General features: G+C 27.3%; 1 protein-coding gene across 1 annotated transcript in view; it reads left to right on the top strand.

Annotated features, from left to right (window-relative positions):
- The window catches only part of LOC101237954 (probable RNA polymerase II nuclear localization protein SLC7A6OS), a 50880-nt gene extending 33491 nt beyond the window's left edge, over positions 1-17389 (top strand). The window contains exons 8-11 of the mRNA XM_065799806.1: positions 4713-4798; positions 4936-5001; positions 10996-11056; positions 17012-17389. Coding sequence (XP_065655878.1) covers positions 4713-4798; positions 4936-5001; positions 10996-11056; positions 17012-17099 — 301 coding nt within the window. The 3' untranslated portion in view covers positions 17100-17389. The remainder of the gene's footprint in view (positions 1-4712; positions 4799-4935; positions 5002-10995; positions 11057-17011) is intronic.
- The last annotated feature ends 2922 nt before the right edge of the window (positions 17390-20311 follow it).

Here is a 20311-nt window from a genome sequence, read left to right as displayed (position 1 = left end):
TGTATGTTATTTCATCCAAATAATTTTAAAATTTGTTATTTTTAATATGTTTTCTTGAACGCATAAGAAAAATTTTAATTCTTTTAAAAGTTTCATTCACATGGTTTTTTGTTATTTTTAAATTTATAAATTTCAATTATGGCTGAGGTAGAAATGGCTGGTAGAGGGACACCATTTGGGGCATATGGGCCACTGGTACTCACAATTAAAAAAACTGAAGAAATGTTAAAAAAGGGACCTTTTTTAAGTACTTATAACAGCTTTTTGTATCTTCCCTTTTCACCAAGTTACCCCCACTATATACATTCATACACTGATTGTCCCAAAACTTTACAATAACTATTTTTGAATGATTATGCACCTCGCATAAAAAGTTTATCTCAAAGTTTTAAAAAAATGCGGAAACGGGACACCCTAATACTCATATTATCAAGGCATACTCATTTTTAGCAAAAGTAATTAGAACATGATTAATTACACTATTTTGTTTTCATATTATGTAGATAAATAAAAATAAAAAAATCTGTTAGACCTACATATCCAGATAAATTCAAAATTTGCCATTATCAATTAGCAGTGTATATTGGAAAAAAAAATTTATAAAAGTATTTATTAAGTATATAAAAGGTGCTGAGAACTAGATTGTTTTAATTATTGGTTACGAGATCAATAAAAGAAACTCTTAAACAGAAAAATAAACAAGGTTGGTGCGCAGAGAAACAGGTTCAAAACTGTATGGATGACTCTGGCATCAGAATTTATATATATATATATATATATATATATATGTAAATATACATATATATATATATATATATATATATATATATATATATATATATATATATATATATATATATATATATATATATATATATATATATATATATATATATATATATATATATATATATGCTATATATATATACACTATATACATTCATACACTTGTTGTCACCCTAAAAATAAAACTGGTGCACGTAACACTGGCAATAGTTGGTTTTAATACATTTCAGAAATTTATCATTTTCGATAAAAAATGGGTCTTGAAAGAGCTTAAGAAACAGGTCCGGGTCCTGGCGCCCTGAGGGTGCGGTGTGGGAATAGGTCACTGCTATATACATTTGTTTTATTATTATCACCCTAATAAGCAAAACTGATGCATGTAACAGTGGCACAAGCTGATTTTTATAGATTTCTGCAATAAAGTATTTTAGACAAAAATGGGTCTCAATAGGGCTTAAAAACAGGTCTGGGACCTATCATTTTTAGGGTGGAGTCTGGGAATAGGTCATTGCTATATACATTCTTATAATTTTTATAACCCTACTAAGTAAAACTGATGCATGTAACACTGACACTAACTGATTTTAATACATTTTAGAAACAGGGTTCTGAAGGGGTTACAAAGCAGGTACTTCCCATCATCAGTTTGGAAAAAAAATTATCTGTGAACTTTTTTAATTGAACCTCATCAAATAAGAGGCTGTGCGATATCAAATTAAAAAAATAATAATAAAAACCACCCTAATATATATATATATATATATATATATATATATATATATATATATATATATATATATATATATATATATATATATATATATATATATATATATATATATATATATATTTATAAATATATATAATTTAAAATGTGTTAATAATCACTATAAATAAAGTAGTTGTCAAACAAATAAACACTGCATATGAAATATTTATTTCTTTTATTGTTACTGTTAAGTAATTTTAATAAATGTATACTAAATTTATGTTTAATTTTATTTTTTAGCACTAGAGGCCTTTCAAAAAATCATCAGTAGTGCTATTTTTGTTATCAAAATAAAATTTTCCTATTTTTAAACAGGAAATACGTTGTTTAATCTTTATATAATCAATTTTTTATTCGATTTTAAACAGGAAATGTCAATTAAAAGTGTCATGTTTTTGTCTGTGGAGATGTTTTTCATAGGAAATTAAATTTTTTCTTTTTTGAAAATCTTTTCATTTTTGAGTTCCAAAAAAACAAAAAGTTTTATAATTCTATAATTGTATTATGTGCAAGTTGGCAACTATAAATATGGTTATCAAATCTATCTGTTGATTTTCGGGTTCCACAACTAGAAATATTTCCATTAGTACGAAGTCTTAAATTATTAGTTTTTCCGGTGTATGTTGTTTTCTTATTGCAAGATAAGCATTTTAAATAGCACATTTTTATTATTGCAACATACAAATTATAATTATTATATCGATGTCAATAAATAATTTGATGCAAAAAATACTAAAGTAGATTTTTTAGGTCATTTAGCGAGTGTTATTATCAAGTACCATTATTAGCAACTTATTCAGAGTTTCTAGATTTATATGAAATGTGTAAGCTACTTCTTTAAAACATCTGTAAAAATTATATATTATTATATAAAAAAAGTTCTTAAGCCTTAATAAAATAGATAAAAGCTTTAAAGTTCTGGATTACAAAACATAAAGGTGTAATAGATGAAAGATTTATTCCAGAATTTATATAAGAATCAGCATCTTTTATTTTAAAAAACAACAACTTTCTGTTTAATGACAAAATGCATCACCATAATACAGGAACAGCGATGGGTACTGATTTTGCTCCAGATGCGTGTCTCACAATTGGGTTTTTTAGAAGAAACAAAACTTTTTGCTAAAATCTTACCTTTTCCGATCAAGAAGTTAATGATATAAAACAGTTTTATTATAGATACATTGATGACAGTTTTATAATCTAGCTAAAACATTTGGATATAGTAAAGTTCACAAATTCTTTAACTGAAATAGATAATTCAATCAGTTTTACAACAGACCAGGGCAAAAAAATTATAAAAGATGGTAACAATGTATGTGCTTACAATATGAATAATATTTTGAAATATTTTGTTATATTTGAAAATAGCAATAAAATAAAAACATTTATTATAAAGAAACCAAATACTCGTGATAATTTATAAAATTCATCATCTTTATCACATAAAAAAGGACATCCCTTTTAATCTTGCTAAAAGAATAATTGTTTTCACATCTAATTACAAAAAGGAAAAACAATTAGCAGAACTAAAAAACATGACTAAAAGAATGTGAATATCCTGATAATAAAAATATTATAGAAAAAACTTTTCACAATGCAAAACTCCAAGGACCAGCTCCCAAAAACAAGTCTAAAGAAATCCCTTAATTACAACTTTTTATAGCAACTATAATTGTCAACCTTTTATAGCTGAAACAAATCTTTTACTTAATCTATTTTTAAATGAAAGAGTAAAGGAGGTTTTTTCAAATATCCAGCCAGTAATTGCATTTAATCAACCACCCAATCCATTAAGAATACTGACCTCTGCAAAATTCCAGTTAATTCATAAAGAAGTAGGATTATTTAAATGTAAAGATAATCGTTGTAATATATGCAAATTCTACCTTCAAGAAGTTAAAACATTTATAACATCAAATGGTTCCATATGGAGCATAAAGAGTCATATAACTTGCAATAGTAAAAATGTAATATACTATTTAAAATGTTTTAATAAGATTTTAAAATCTTACAATAAGAAAACTGCATACACCGGAAAAACTAATAATTTAAGACTTCATACTAATGGACATATTTCTAGTTGTTGAACCCGAAAATCAACAGATAGATTTGATAACCATGTTTATAGTTGCCAACTTGCACATAATACAATTATAGAACCTTTCTTCCAACTTTTTGTTTTTTTGGAACTCAAAAATGAAAAGATTTTCAAAAAAGAAAAAATTTAATTTCCTATGAAAAACATCTCCACAAACAAAAACATGACACTTTTAATTAACATTTCCTGTTTCAAATCAAATAATAAAATTGATTATAATATTTATAAAGATTAAACAATGTATTTCCTGTTTAAAAGTAGGAAAATATTATTTTGATAACAAAAATAGCGCAACTGATGATTTTTTTGAAAGGCCTCTAGTGCTAAAAAATAATATTAAACATAAATTTAGTATACCTTTATTAAAATTACTTAATAGTAGCAATAAAAGAAATAAATATTTCATATGCAGTGTTTATTTGTTTGACAACTACTTTATTTATAGTGATTATTAACACATTTTAAATTATATATATTTATATATATATATTAGGGTGGTTTTTTTTTTTGGTTTTTTTTGTTTATTTGTTTGACAACTACTTTATCTCTCTCTCTCTCTCTCTCTCTCTCTCTCTCTCTCTCTTATATATATATATATATATATATATATATATATATATATATATATATATATATATATATATATATATATAAATCATTAATAGTGAAATAAATTAACTTATTGAGTTAATTTATTTCACTTGTTAAATGCAGACTTTAGTTTAATGAGTGTGGAATTTTTTTGTTTTTTTTGTTTTTATAAATAGTAAAAGTAAGATTAATTTGTACATACCTACATACTTTTTGCTTGCTACCTACATCTACCTGCATACTACCTGCTTACTAGTAAAAAAAAGTTAATGAAGTAAATTTTATTTTTTAGTAGACTTATTGTTTTCTATGATGATTATTTAATATGTAGAAAGATTATATTGCAAGTATTCGAAATAAGCTATATGCAGGTTTTACAGGTGACAGTAATATTAAAAGTTCTTTGATTGGTTGCACTTCAGATAAACAGTAATGTTATATAGAATTTATTTTATTCTATTCTAGGTTAGATATTGAATTTTATGAAGATATTTTAGATGCAAATGAAGAAATTGATGATGATATTATTGATGATGAAGATGATTCAAATGGTAATATTGTATAGCTTTTCTTAAGATTCTAGAGTTATATAGTTGCTTATACAAAAGTTATGTAGTTGCTTAAACAAAAGTTATGTAGTTGCTTATACAAAAGTTATGTTGTTGCTTATACAAAAAAAATTTTCTAGATGAAAATAACTGGAGAAATGACTATCCAGATGAAGAAGAATACAATTCATCTATTGACGAGGAATGTAAGAGTAAACTTTATTTGTTTTTTTGCTTGTCTCAAAATTTTTTGTGCTGTCAATTTTTGCTCAACCTTGTTTTTGCCCAAAACCTAGGTTTTGCTAACCTAAAAAACAATGATGACATAAAATCTAACCTAAAAAACAATAATGGTGTAAAATCTAACCTAAAAAACAATGGTGGCGTAAAATCTAACCTAAAAAACAATGATGGCGTAAAAACCTAAAAAAGTTTTTCTTTTTTTAATCACATTTTATGATTATGATTATTATTTTGCAACATTTAAAAATAAAATAATAAAAATAATAAAATAATTTCATGCAATATAATTGCAACCAAAACTAATGTTAAAAAATAAATGAAAATGATTTAAATAAGATATACAGCTTAGTTTGTTTATTTTTCATAATATCTATTATATTAAAATTTATTATATTTGTATAATATTTATTATAATAATATTTATTACTTAAATTTAGCTATGCTAAAATAATAGCAAAAGATTGTTTTCTTTAATTGTAAGTAAAGGTCAGCCTTTGTTTTTTCTAAATTATTGAATTTTAAGAACTATAATTAAAATAAAAAAGAATAGCCAAATAGTTTTAAAATTTTTCATTTAAGGATTGGTATAAGTTGATAGTTTAAACCATAATGGGATAAACTAATATAAAAGTTGATGTTTTTAGTAGTTCATCCCATTGAAGCTGTATTGTTGACAGATTTGAATAATATGTTAATAATATTAAACATATGTTTGAATAATATACTCAAGCATATGTTTAAAATTTGTATTTGCTTTTCAAAACTTTGCCCACCAATTACCATCTTTGTTTGAATATCTGAATAAATTTAGAAGTTGCTTGATTTTGGTCCAATTAAATCAGTTAAACATGCACTCAGCTTCAGAAGAGGGAAAATTGTGGAAAATTGTGTTTCATACTTTTAAGAGTTATCAATTTTGAAGTTGTGAAAATTATCTGAAAATAGTAAAAATGGTGCATCAATTGTGTTTGTAACCTACGTTTTCACACGAAATTTTCAACTTGAACTTTCTTAATACTCCTCTTCATACTTGTTTGTGGCACATTTATGTACAGTGTACTGTGTACATTTTACATAAAGGTATAAAGTAGCGTTATTATGTCAAGATTATAGTTACTAATTATATAAGTATAAAATTATTTATATATAAATAAAATTAAAATAAAGTTATTTGAAAAGTGCATTAACAAATATATTTCTTATGAAAATTTTTCTCCTCTCAAACTTTGTATTTTAATAATTTTTGAAAATCGTTGAATAAGGAATTATATGAAATTTTCCATGCATTAACTGCAGGATTTACCTCTAGGTTTAAACAGTTTGTCCTGGTCTACAATTTTCCATGAAAGGAAACGATTTAAGCCCTTATTTTAAATTCCTAAACAAATTTTGAATTAGCTTTACTTTTCATATCGAAAGGAATTTTTCATGTTTGAAAAATCAATCTTTACATATTTTTTTAAATTGAATATAGTAGGAACCCACTTCATGTTGACTTGTTTTAACATTGTATATGTAAATAACATTTTCACTTAAACACTTTTTCATTGTTAGCAAATATGCATTAAATGAATAAAATTAAAAATATTTGATAAAATTTTATTGTTGGGTGAAGTAATTGATGATGCAAATGTTTGGAAGACAGCTTTTAACTTTTGCAAATGTTAAGACAGAGGACAGCAAGTTAACTTTTATGCTCTTTCGATTAAAAATTTCATGGGATGTATACTTAATTAGTAAGTTGACCGCAATGCAACCTTGTCATGTTGCATAGAGCGCTTTTGCAGCACTGTGGGGTTTTGTTGGACTTTTGCAGCACTGTGGGGTTTTGTCTGACTGGTTCTTGGTGGCATTTAGGCTGTCAACATTTACAATCTCATCTGGTAGGTAATTCCAACTGTCAACAACTCAATTTGTGAAGAAGTTACTTCTTTTGTTATTAAATTGAACTACTTCCTTGACCACTTCTATGGCCATGGTGAGGCAAAGAATGGATCAGTGTGTGGTGCAGGTTAACAGTTTTTTTACCAGATGGCACATCTTTGGATTTAGTGCCATGTCTTTAGACTTTCTCTAATATATTTATGTCTTTAATTGTATGTGGGGTTTGTTTTTTTGTAATTCACCTCCCCAAGGCCAAGAAGGCCACTACAGTTGAGGAGGTGACTTGTGGTTATAACTCTCTCCCAACTCTGTAATAACTCCAAAACACAAACCTTGACGAGATAGCAGATAGCAGTGCATACCTAAGTGTTTTGTTTGAGGTCTTTGCTAATTAAGATACCTAAATGTCATTCTGATGAGCTAAGTTGTCTTAACAAGTTAAGTTGAGTCAACTTGTTGACGTTGAGCATTGTATAGGTATGCTTTTTATTCAGACAACCAATGTAAAGAATTTTGCATTTAGAGATGTTAAGCCACATATACCATACCCTTTTCCACTTAGTTATAAAGTCAATGTCATTTTGGAACACAATACAGTCATTCTGTTTTTCACTGAGTCAAATTGTGGCAAGCAGTTTAATGTTGCCAACAAATATTTTACATATATAAAGATCACAAAAAATGTTGGTCCTAGTACTGACCTATGAGGAACACAGCTGGTGCCCAGTCCAATGCTGCTTTGCATAGGATTTCTCTTAATTTATGGTTGCATAGGAGGAATTTCACCCATTATAGATTTTGACTATTGATTCTGTACTGGTTCTTGTTTCAGGATCAGGCTAATATGTTGAACCTTGTGAAAGTCCAGGTAGAGCAAGTCTACCAACAATTGATTAGCTGATGCTTTTGCTAAATAGTCCATCATTTCAAAGTGATTTGTAATGCATGACTTACAGGGAACAAAACCATGCTGTTCTTGTGTAATAAAATTGCTGTTTACCAGATGCCTTAGGATTGGCAATATTAGTGTTAAAACTTGATAAGTTTTAACTCTAATATTGCCAATTTTATTAAAAGTTTTGGCCAGTACCAGATTAGGCGCTGAATTGAAGTGTCTTTCAAACTGTTTGTTAAGAATATTTGCTTGTTGTTATTTGTCAGTTGTTATTTGACCAGAGCTGACTTCCATTTATTAACCTTGTTATGGCATAGTCATGATTTTAGTTTAGATAATTGCATAACTTCTTTGCATATCCAAAATTTGTCAGTTTTTAGTTTAGTTGAGATCTTATGATTGGAATCAACTCAACACGTAGTTTATGATAAATACATATCACATAGTTTATGATAAATGCAATGATCTCCATCCAGATATACCTCCTCATTGACAACATCTACATTAATAACTAGACTGATCAGTTCTGCCAATGGTACTACTGAAGCAGCACCATCAACAGCAATCTCTCGGACAACTCTAATTACCAATAGATTACTAATTAGTTCTGCCAAGGGCACTACTTCAGTAAAACCATCCACATTAACCTCTCAGATAACTATAAGCACCAATAGTTTACCAATTAGTTTCGCTAACAATACTATAGCAGCACTATCCACAACAACCTCTCAGACAATTATAATCACCAATAGTGTACCAATTAGTTCCACCATCGATACTAATACAGCAGCACCTGCGGTCGATGGTGCTGCTGTAGTAGTATCATTGATGGAACTGATCAGTCTAGTTGTTGGTGTAGATGTTGTCAATGAGGAGGTGTTTGAATGAAGGTCATTGCATGTGATAATTTTATCAATAGATAGCTATTGTTTGATTGATCAAATTTTTATTGGCTGTGCTCTTCCTTATGTAACAGGTGATAACTAAAAAATGAGAATAATTCTAACCCTCTGAAATCAAACCGCAAAATTCAAAAAAAGAAAAGTATTCTTATGTTAAACTATACTCTCTTTGTTTACAATTTTATCATATGTTTTGTTTTGTATCAGCTAATTCAGTTGTGTTTAAAATGCTGTCAAAACAAGATGTACTACAAGCACATTGTAAAGTTCTATCAAATGCATGAAAATCTCAGAAAAAAGTTTACTGTGAATCATTTTAAAACTGAAAATGTTCCAGTTTCAACTATTTACCTTATTCTGGCATCCTTAACAGCAAATCGTAAAAGTGATAGTGAAAGACCAGCTAAAATAATGAGCAAGAGGGAACTTTGTTTGCTTCACAGTGCTTTCAGCAAGATGCTGCGGAAAAGTTCAAGTGTACGCAGCCTTATATCTGCAAATTGTGGAAAAAACAAGGAATTGTCTGGCAAAAAAAAACAAGAGCGCCAGAATACACTGAGCAACAAATATCAACCATGAAATCTCAATACCGCTGGATGACCTGAAATTACTCTAGAAAATGTTTTGTTTTAGATGACGAAAGTTACTTCCCCCTCTCCAAAACGCAAATTCCAGGAAATGATCGATATTATGCAGATAAAGGGTCTACAACACCTACAAAGTAAAATACAAATATAAACACAATTTTGAGCAGAAAGTGATGCTGTACATTGCCATATCTGAGAGGGGAATTTCCAAGCCATTGTTTAAGCCAAATGGTTTGCCTATTAATCAAGAAGTATACCAAAATCAATGTTTGAAGAAAAATTGATTCCATTTCTTTAAAAATATCATTCAGATAACAATTACTTGATTTGGCCGGATAAAGCATTATCCCATTATGCCAAAAAAACACAAGTCTTCTTGGAAAGCCAAAACATCCCATATGTACCAAAAAACTACAATCTGACAAACTTGCTTCAGTGTCGCCCAAATGAAGATTTTTTTGGATATTTGAGTTCGTTAGTATACAAAAACAACTGGAGAGCTAAAAATTGTAAACAATTGATTACCCGAATCAAAAGATGCATTCATCAAAATCGATATAAATGCTGTACAATGTTCCTGTTACAACATCATGACAAAACTGCATCGAACTTTTTTTTTTTTTTTATTAATTCACCTCCCCAAGGCCGACAAGGCCACTACAGATGAGGAGGATACTTGTGATTATAACCTTCTCTCAACTCTATAACTCCGAAACATGAACCTTGACGAACAAGGCCGCTGCGTAGAGAAACAAGTTGAGTGCAGTACTATCAAGGACATGGTGGGAATCGAACTCGGAACTTCTCGCTTATGAAGCGAGCGCTTTACCACTACACCACTACCTACAAGCTGCTGATGATGGAGCATATTTGAATGTTCATTAATTTTTTCTTAACGATAAGTGATGTACCTTTATTTAAAATAGATATAATTTTCATTTTCTAAACATTTGTTTTTGTTATTGCCCAATATGAAAATTCTCATTTTTTAGCACCAATTTCTTCTACTATCTTCATTGCATGACTAAAATCCTCATTTTTGTTTTTCCTTTTTTTTCTTTTGTTACTGTGCAAAAACAGAACAAATGGTTATAACGGTATCATTATTTTTGTTTTACCTATGTTGATAAAAGATTTTTTCTGTGTTCCATTTTTCATTCAAGTTCTTTGATTTTAAGCTTTTAGGGTTTTGTTTTCATCATTTAGGATTTGAAATGGTCTGGAAAAACATTTGAATCATTTGTGATGTTTATTGGATGTGTCTGAATGATGACCTGACCCCAGTCTTTTTTGTATGATTGCATCAAGTGCTTTTAAATCGATTGACTAAGATGTTTTGTCCGCCAAGATGCTTTTTTTTCTTTGGTTAAAGAAGGGTTACCACCCTAAATAACAGTGGATTACCTTTTTATTCTTTTATAATATTAACCTAATTAACACAGATAGAAATTAAAATTAAATTTTCTCCTGTATATGTATTATTATTTTTTCCTGTAAATGTAAATTTACATATATATATATATATATATATATATATATATATATATATATATATATATATATATATATATATATATGTATATATATATATATCTATATGTGTATATATATATATATATATATATATATATATATATATATATATATATATATATTTGTAATAATAAGGTACATTACATGGGTTTTTAGATCACACTGACACCTCAACTGAGGAGGATGATGCTTGCAATTATGGTGAATACAGAAACAGGTAAGGAATTTAATTTGCATCATTTAACTTTTGCATCCAATTCACAACTAACTTACAAGTTGCTAACAAGTTGCACAGCTGTGGTCAATGATTAATGAATTCAAATCCACTATGATCAATGCAAATGCTAAAGCAAATATTTTTTAACCAAAATAAAAAAAAAAAAAAAATTATAACTTAAAAAAAAAAAAAAAAGATAAAGACTTTAAAAGTTATAAGTTTTTACTTCTCAATTTTTTGTTGATTATTTTTTATATTTGTAAATTGAGTTATACTATAAGTTGTAATTTTATGAATTTTTTTTTTCATTATGTTTTTTACAGTAAATTTTTTAATTTTATTTATGCTTTTCATAGAATTTCTACTTTTTGTTTTTGTATTAAATTTTCTTATTTTAGTATATTTAGTTTTATAAAAATGGTAAACATAAAGTATCTACTTTGTTTGGTTTAGTAAAAGCATCTAGTGTTTTTACAAATGTTTTCTTAAAACTATTTATGCTGCATGAAACTAGAACAAATTTTATTTTAAATAAAAGTTTAACATTGCATCTACTAGAAAAACAAAGTTTTATTTACAGCAAATTGGGTCCATTGGACCCATGTGAGCAAGAAGCTGTTATAAAAATTATAAAAAAAAAATAATTTTTTTTTTTTTTTGTATATAAATATATACTTTTCATGAAACAACATGTTAAACATGGATATATAAGACAATCAAGAGATGTTCTATTTTCGAAACATTCCCATTTTAAAAATTAAAGCGTCAAATTAAGATGTCAAACTTAAAATAATTTTAAGTTATTTTATTATTTGATTAGCTGCTCTTTGTACACATATACACACATATACGTTATTCAAAAATATATATATATATATCGTACACCCAGATCAGGGGTGCCACAGGTCAAAAGTTATGGATTTGAGTTATGAATATATATATATATATATATATATATATATATATATATATATATATATATATATATATATATATATATATACATATATATTCATATAAAAAGTATATATATTCATATATATATATATATATATATATATATATATATATATATATTCATATACAAAAAGTGTATATATATGAATATATATATATATATATGAATATATATATACTCTTTTTTGAGTGATCAATGTAAAATAAAATAATCACAAAATAGATAAATAAATAAATAAAAGGTTTGATGAGAAAAAACAACTTTTTTACAGTACTTAAAGTTTCATGGCATTTTGGGCACTCATCAGCCATATATTTAAATCAAGAAAAAGCCGTTTAAAAATACAATTAAAAAACCGTTACAAAATTCAAAAAAACAATGGAATGAGTTCTGACGTCAAATAATAATAATAATAATAGCGATAGTAATAATAATAATAATAATATGGAAAAACATCTTTTCTAATTGCCAGTGTTAAATTGGGAAAGAAGGAATCTGTTTTTATGTCTGCACTTAGACAATCTCACTCCTTCATTCAATAGATTAGTATTTTTATAATTTAGGATTTCATATTTTTTGGTGAGACATAATTTACAAGATTTGGATGTCAGATTATATGCTTTACATCGCGTGAGAATTTTCCACTTAACTATAGGAACTAAATTAGCTTCCTTTAATATTCATACCTGCTTTGAGAGTTTAGTATCATTTTTGTATTTAGATATGTTAAAAGATTTAATATGATTAGCGTATCTTAATTTAAAAGGAGCCTTACTTATACCATTGTAGGATTTTTCATTAGGAGATGAATCATGATTAGTAGTGGTTACAGTTGCTTGATATACAATGTTGCTTGTTAAACATTTATTTAACAAAGGGCAGAGATTTTTATTAAAGCAGTTACAGTTTTCTTGATTAGGGTTTATCGTTGCATAAAATGTATTTGTTGTTCGAATTTGTAATAGATTTTACACTTGGCATACAACTGTAGCTAACTTTGACTGTGTTCCTGTTGAAGACATTATGCAGTTTGTTATTATTAGGAAAATGTTTGTCAATTAGTTTATAATATATATATATATATATATATATATATATATATATATATATATATATATATATATATATATATATATATATATATATATATATATATATATATATATATATATATATATATCTGGTGTGGTGATTATGGCTACACTCATGATACAGTTTTTTCTTGCTATATACCATTTTTAAAACATATGATGTTATGCTGTCACAAATGACCCAAAATTTGATACCATATTTACCAGGTTTACTCGAAATGTATTTTTTAAATGGACATCTCAGAATGCTACTAACTGTTCATCTACTGCGATGAACCAATCAAGAACATAAGCATATTGCAAATTTTTCAAAAGTTCAAAAACTTCTCTAATTGGTTCTAGTTTATCATTTGATTTTTTTCTTCTAAGCTCAGAAGCAAGTCTAACAACACGCAATATGGTTGTGATTTGATTACGACTCATACCATTAAATAATTTTCTACCATTTTCTAAACCCCACAATTTTGATATTTCCTCAATTTTTAATTTATTAACTCCAATGAGTAATTAAATATATTGACTACAAATTTTTTTATTTCTGTGATATCTAATGATTTTCAGTTATTGTTGTATACTCTATTTCCTTCTACATAAGTCAATTTTACAATAATTTCGAGAAATGGTTTTCAGAAGTAAATAAGGAACGATGATGATATTGAATCAGTTTGATGATATGCAAATCTTGTTGGTTCTGGTTTTTCATGAACATTATTAAACTGAGAACACCTATTTCATCGATTTGCAACTTTGTTGGCATGCCATCTTTGTAAGTTTTTTTAAGAAAGGAAATTTTTTGTGGTACTTAAGCTTGCTTAAGCATTAGCTTGCTTCAACATAATTAACATCATAGTCATAACATATATCATTGTCTGTTTCATCTTCACAAAAAAATTATCCCCCTCTTCATCATCTGTTGATACCTTTTCACTGTCATTGCTTATATTGTATTCTTCACTAATGTCTTCTATAAATGCTTGTTCATATCTTCTACAAATTTCTTCTTCAGACTTTCTATTCATTATCAATATTATTTACCTAAATTTTAATAAATGAACAACAGCAAAAAATTTAATTTTGAAACCATTTTATGTGTGGGTTGGAACCTTATGATACGAGGTAAAAAAAAAAGTGTCAAAGTAAAAAAAATTTTTACATTGACCCAAATAATATTAGAGAGAATAATCCAGACTTTCGTCCAGATATAGTGTGCTGTAGCATGTTCTCTTTTTCTGTTTGATCTCCACTATAAATCTTATTTAATATTGAAAACGATATGTTTATGCATTCCTCTGTTATTTATTTAAGGTTATATTAGAAAATTGTATATTTTTGTTTATTTCAACATGACATTTTGATCATGTAACCATAATATTTTTTTTAATAACCTAAAGTCAATCTCTGACAAAAGTCATGGTACATCACATGGTATCATTTGTGAAATTCAGACTAGTAATTTTTATTTAATGTATTTTTGTTGCATTAGTTCACCTGGTTTTTGTCCAGATCTTGGCAAACTTTTGAATACTCCATGCTTTTTAGTTCTCCCCAGAGTATCTTGAACAATTGATTTGGGCATAGCAAGCTGTTGTACTATTTCTCAAACTGTTTTGCCTTCTTTTGAGAGCACTTTCTACTTTTCACCATGGTAACGGTCGTCAAAGGACTCTAAATGTTACAGAAATAGAAATTATGATTTATATGACTTTTACTTATATTATCCTAAGCTACTAGGATACTTATAAGCTACTAGATCTTATAAGACCCTTATTGAAGATCTGGACCAAAAATTAGCAGAAAGTAACTGTCCAGATTTTTTCCACAGTAATTTTAGTTTTTCTTACCAAAAGAGACATCTACCTAGTGTAGTAAACGTTTGATTGTACACTTACTGCTTTTCGATAGCTACAAATATATATATAAAAGTATGAGGTTTTGTTCATTTAATATAGAATTATATCTAAAAATAGTTTATCTATTATATCTAAAAATAATTACCGTAACTGTGATAAAAGCTTTGAACTTGTATCTAAATAATGTCTTATTATCAAAAAACCTTTAGTTTAACAATAAAATCAACCCAGTTTTGATTATAATGCATTTTAATGTGCCACACAGGTAAAATGGGTTAGTTTCAATGGGGCGAAATGGGGTTTTCTCCATTTTTTCCCCGAATTTACAGTTCTTTTAAATCATGTAATGATACATGTATTTGATGATATGATATGATATGATAATGGTATGATAATGATACAATGCTTCTAGCTTAATAGTAATTTTATTCAATTAAACAGACAGGTAGACTTTTAATATTATAACAGTTTTTATACTTTATAATTAGGACCCTGCGAATCGATTCGATTCACGAGTCAAGTGTCGCTTTGATTCGAGATTTGATTCAAAAGAAATGATTTGACATTTTCAAATCTCTTTTTTTTTGTGAGTGTTGTTGTTTTTTTCAGATATCCAACGCTAAGATGCTATCAAAATATTTTTACTTATCTCAGTCAGAGTAAAGTAATTGTAATACTGCTTCCAAACAACCGCTAAAAAAATATTCCGGGCAAAAAAAATTTTCCAAAAAGATTTTTTTTACCCGGAATAATTTTTCAAAAAAATGTGCTTAAATTTGGATTTCTTCATATTGTTAATTCGACTCGTGATTCGATATGATTTGTAAATCAATACCTGCTTCAATTCGCGATTCGATTCGAAACTAAAAATGCCGATTCGCGTGGCCCTATTTGTAAAATATTATATTCTTATATAGGTCTATTTATAAAATATTATATTCTTATATAGGTCTATTTATAAAATATTATATTCTTATATAGGTCTATTTATAAAATATTATATTCTTATATAGGTCTATTTATAAAATATTATATTCTTATATAGGTCTATTTATAAAATATTATATTCTTATATAGGTCTATTTATAAAATATTATATTCTTATATAGGTCTATTTATAAAATACTATATTCTTATATAGGTCTATTTATAAAATATTATATTCTTATATAGGTCTATTTATAAAATATTATTTTATAGGTCTATTGGCCTACTAGCTAGTAGTGCTACTAACATGTTATTTTAAACTTTATACCTTGTTAAATATATAGCCTAGCTATATATTTAACTTTAAAGTTGTTATAGTTTTAGGCAATGGCTGGCTATAATATTATAAGTATGCATTATTTTATTTAAAAAAATAATTTTGCTCCTAGCATGTAGCAAAACGGGGTATTATTATTTTTTTTTTAAAGTTCAATAAATTAAAAAGTTTACATTATATGGTGTTCTTGCTTTATTACAAGGTTGTCAATGTTGTATTCTTTTATTTTCAAGTAAATTTGTATTAATTTTGGTAATTTTTGTTACTCTAGAAGGGGCTTAGGTACTTAAGTACCCTGTTTTACCCCTGTTTCCCCTAATTTTTCTTTTCACATAAGATATAATAAGGCATCCAATTGTAAAAATCCTAAAATAATTCTCGACAATGAAGACTTTTTGTACAATAAAGTAAAATGTTAAGTTAGTTGAAATGAGAAAGTCTTTTAAAGCTTTTATTGAATATAAATTATCAAATATTATTAGTATTCAGCATTACTTAATGCTTTGTGAAAAGCATTTTTTAGCTTTCTAAATGTTTAGAATGCATTAAAATAGATTCTATAATGGAGCTAATTTAAAAGAGATACAAATAGAAATAAAGTTTTCCGGATTTTTTTAGATTCTTAGGAATATATCCGTAAACATTCAACGTCAACTAACAAATTTTCATGTTGGCAAATCATAAATACATATTCTGATTTAGCTGTTTTATAAAATGATCATATACAATAATTTACCTCTTAACTTAATCAACTTATATTATAAATTTTTATTTATCTGACTTTTTTTTTAGACGAATACCTATGACTCTATATGAAACGTCTGACCAAAACGAATATTTTGAGACTGTAGCTAGCAGTGATGATGACTTGAGTGGTTAAAATACCTCCGCTTTTGGTTTTAAAAAAACCAATGGGAATCGATAAGTTTTCTCTCAATGTCGACAATGGCTTCATTTTCCTCGACATTTACAGCTGAAAAAGTTGGTATATTGTCATGTCTAAAATGTCATTGAATTGAGTAAAGAAAAATTTAAATAGAACGCTTTTTTATAATAACTAAAATTATTATATTTGAAGAAATCCGTTAAGTTCTTTAATTTTCTTATTTCTTTTTTTTTTTTTTTTAACTGGTTATTTTATAAAACTGAAAACAATGCTATTTATATGCAGATTACTTGGTAAATTATGATTGGTCTGGATTTGGTATGGGGTCTTTAAATTTGAATTAGCATTTAGAATTGGACAGAAAGAAGCTAAAAGTAATAGTTATAGTAAGTAAGCAATAATAAACAATAGTAATAATAAGTTATATATAACAATAGTAACAATAATAAACAATAATTATAATAAGTTAGCAAATATCAACAATACTTATAGTAAGTTAACAATACAAAGTTCCTCCGTGAAGTCGATATACATCTAAAATTCAAAGTTATTTCTATCAGTTTGATTTTTTGTAGAGCTATAGTTTTCTGAGTTTTTTTATTGTCATTACTAAGGGCAATTTGTAGATCTTAAAATAAATTATATTGCATTATTTTGAGAAATAAAAAACTATAATTTTTAGATTTAGCAGGTCTTCAACTTAATTTGTATCAGCATCGCAATATTACTACAAGCACCCTATAAAAGTAATAGTAAAGGAAGATATTTTTGGTTCTTTCCCTCCCTCTCTCATTTTTCAGTCAAAATCGAATAAATTTGAGGAGTATATTTCCCTAATTTTAAATATAGACAGTAAATAACAACATTTAACATAAAATGATTAATCATACCATAGAAAATAGAAAATTGAAAAAAAAAAGTTTGTTTTTGGGTCAACGATTTTTTTCTTTTTTTTTTAACCTGTCTTCGCTTCCAACAAGGCTGCAAGCAACTACTAATTAGAGTTGGAAGTTACTGGAAGAGAAGAGATGAAGATTGTAGAGCAAGATAACGATTGGCAGACGACCTAAAGGATTGCAAATTGTATGTATCAGGAAAGCAAGATGAAGGAAGCGAATTTCAAAGAACTGATGTTCAAGAAAAAATACTAGAGGAATTAGAGTTTTTGGAGCACTTAGAAATAGTCACAGAAAAAGGATAAGACTTAATTGAATGACGAGTCAAACGAGAATAAATGTTAGTAGATGGCACAAGTAACGCTAGTTTTTTAGAGCAGTGCCCATTATAGTAGTTGTAGAAAAGAGAAAGAAAAGCAACATTTCTTCTTATCATTACAAGAATAAATTATAGTATCATTAGCGAACAATGCCACCTTAAATGTGAGAATATCTGGAAGATCGTTAATGTAAATTAAAAAGAGTATAGGGCCAAGGATTGAACCTTGAGGAACCCCTGAAGTTACAGAATAAGAAGAGTGCTGTCCATCGAGGACAACTTTTATACTACGATTTGAAAGGAAGGATTCAATAATCTTAAAGATGTTACCAGATACACCGTAAGAAGAAAGCTTATGGAGAAGACCAGCATGCCAAACTTTATCAAAAGCTTTAGAAATGTTAAGAGCGATGGCCTTAACCTCTCTACCTTTATCTAATACACGATAAAACTTATTGGTTATTACTGTTAGCGAATCAGCTGTAGAACGAGAAGATCGAAATTCATATTGATGATCAGAGAGTAAGTTATTAGATTCAAGATGAGTGATTAAGTGTTTGTTAATTAAAGATTCAATAACATTGCTTATGATAGGAAGAGGACTAATGGGGCGATAGTTAGACGAATCAGATCGCTTTCCAGAATTTTTGAAAATAGGGATAACAGATGCCGCTTTCCAGCAGGCTGGAAAACAAGACTCTGATAAACACTTGTTGAATAGTTAAAATACTTTTGTCAACTGGAAGACGAAAGATTTTTACCCAAGGGCCATCACGAAGAAAATCACGGAAAAAGTATTAGTCAGCTTTAAGGTAGTTGTAAGAGGTATGATGATAGAAGGATTCAGATGATGAAGATGATTGAGATAATAGTTTTAGAGAGATCAAACCATGATCAGAAGCACCTAAGGGTGAATGTGGAGAAACTGAGCACTGACTAGGATCAGAAACAAGGCATAAGTCGAGTAGAGAAGGTAAATGATTCGGGTTTTCTGGAAAGCGAGTTGGAAAGTTGACTGTTTGAGTTAGGGATTGAGAAAGGCAAAAGTTATAGGCTTTTATGTCTGCAGAGTCACTGACACTAAAGCACATAAAAGAATAGTCTGTGAATTCAAACCTAGTTTCCCGACAAATGATAAGTTCTTACGAATGTAAATGCTATTTGTAATGTAAATCATTTTTAAAAAGTGGGAATTTCACCACTGGATATTATCTTTTTTAGAATGTTTTTTTTTTCATAAGGAGGACTCCTAAATAGTTGAGCGAGGGATGCACTGGTATAGGGTGAGTACACAAGCAAATATTTAGCCGTTTTAAATCAGTTTCAACTTTTGAATGCACATAGCAAATGTTGTTTGTAATTGCTTCTTTCTCAGAAAATATGATTAGGTTTTAAGCATTTTTTGAAACTTACGTGCTTTTCATTTTGTCGCTATGTTAATTTTTTTCACTTTATGTTACGTATGGTAAATACGCTAATTTTTGAGTTTTTAATAATCTTTTAATTATTTTAGACTTAAGTTTAAACCTAAAACTGCAAAAAAAAAAAAAAAAAAAAAAAAACGTTAAAAGTTGAAGGTCTTTCGTTACTTAAAAAAATATTTCATTTTTGAAGAATTCTTTAGTAAAGAGTGAGATTTTGTTGTAGAATTAATTTTGCAAAAAATTAAATATTTTTTAATTGCAAGTTTAAATGTTCAAAAATGTTTAAAAATTCAAAACATTCAAACAAGATCATCAAGAATATTCTAACTTTAAATAAATTTATGTAAAGTACGCATACGCTTCCATCATTTTAATGAATGCGTTTATTAAAATATCGACTGTTATATCAATCGATAAAATATTGACTATTATCAATCAATATTAAAAATGTTAAAGTCAATATTGTAAACGTTTAATCGACGTTAAGCATATAAAATTTACAAGTAAAAACCAAAACAGCTTCTGACTTGTAAAATATGTTATTTTGTCTAAAGGTGAGTTTCCACT

The sequence above is a fragment of the Hydra vulgaris genome, chromosome 06 (genome assembly GCF_038396675.1).
Source record: "Hydra vulgaris chromosome 06, alternate assembly HydraT2T_AEP".
In the NCBI taxonomy this organism is placed as follows: domain Eukaryota; kingdom Metazoa; phylum Cnidaria; class Hydrozoa; order Anthoathecata; family Hydridae; genus Hydra; species Hydra vulgaris.
This window is presented reverse-complemented; position numbering and strand designations above follow the sequence as displayed.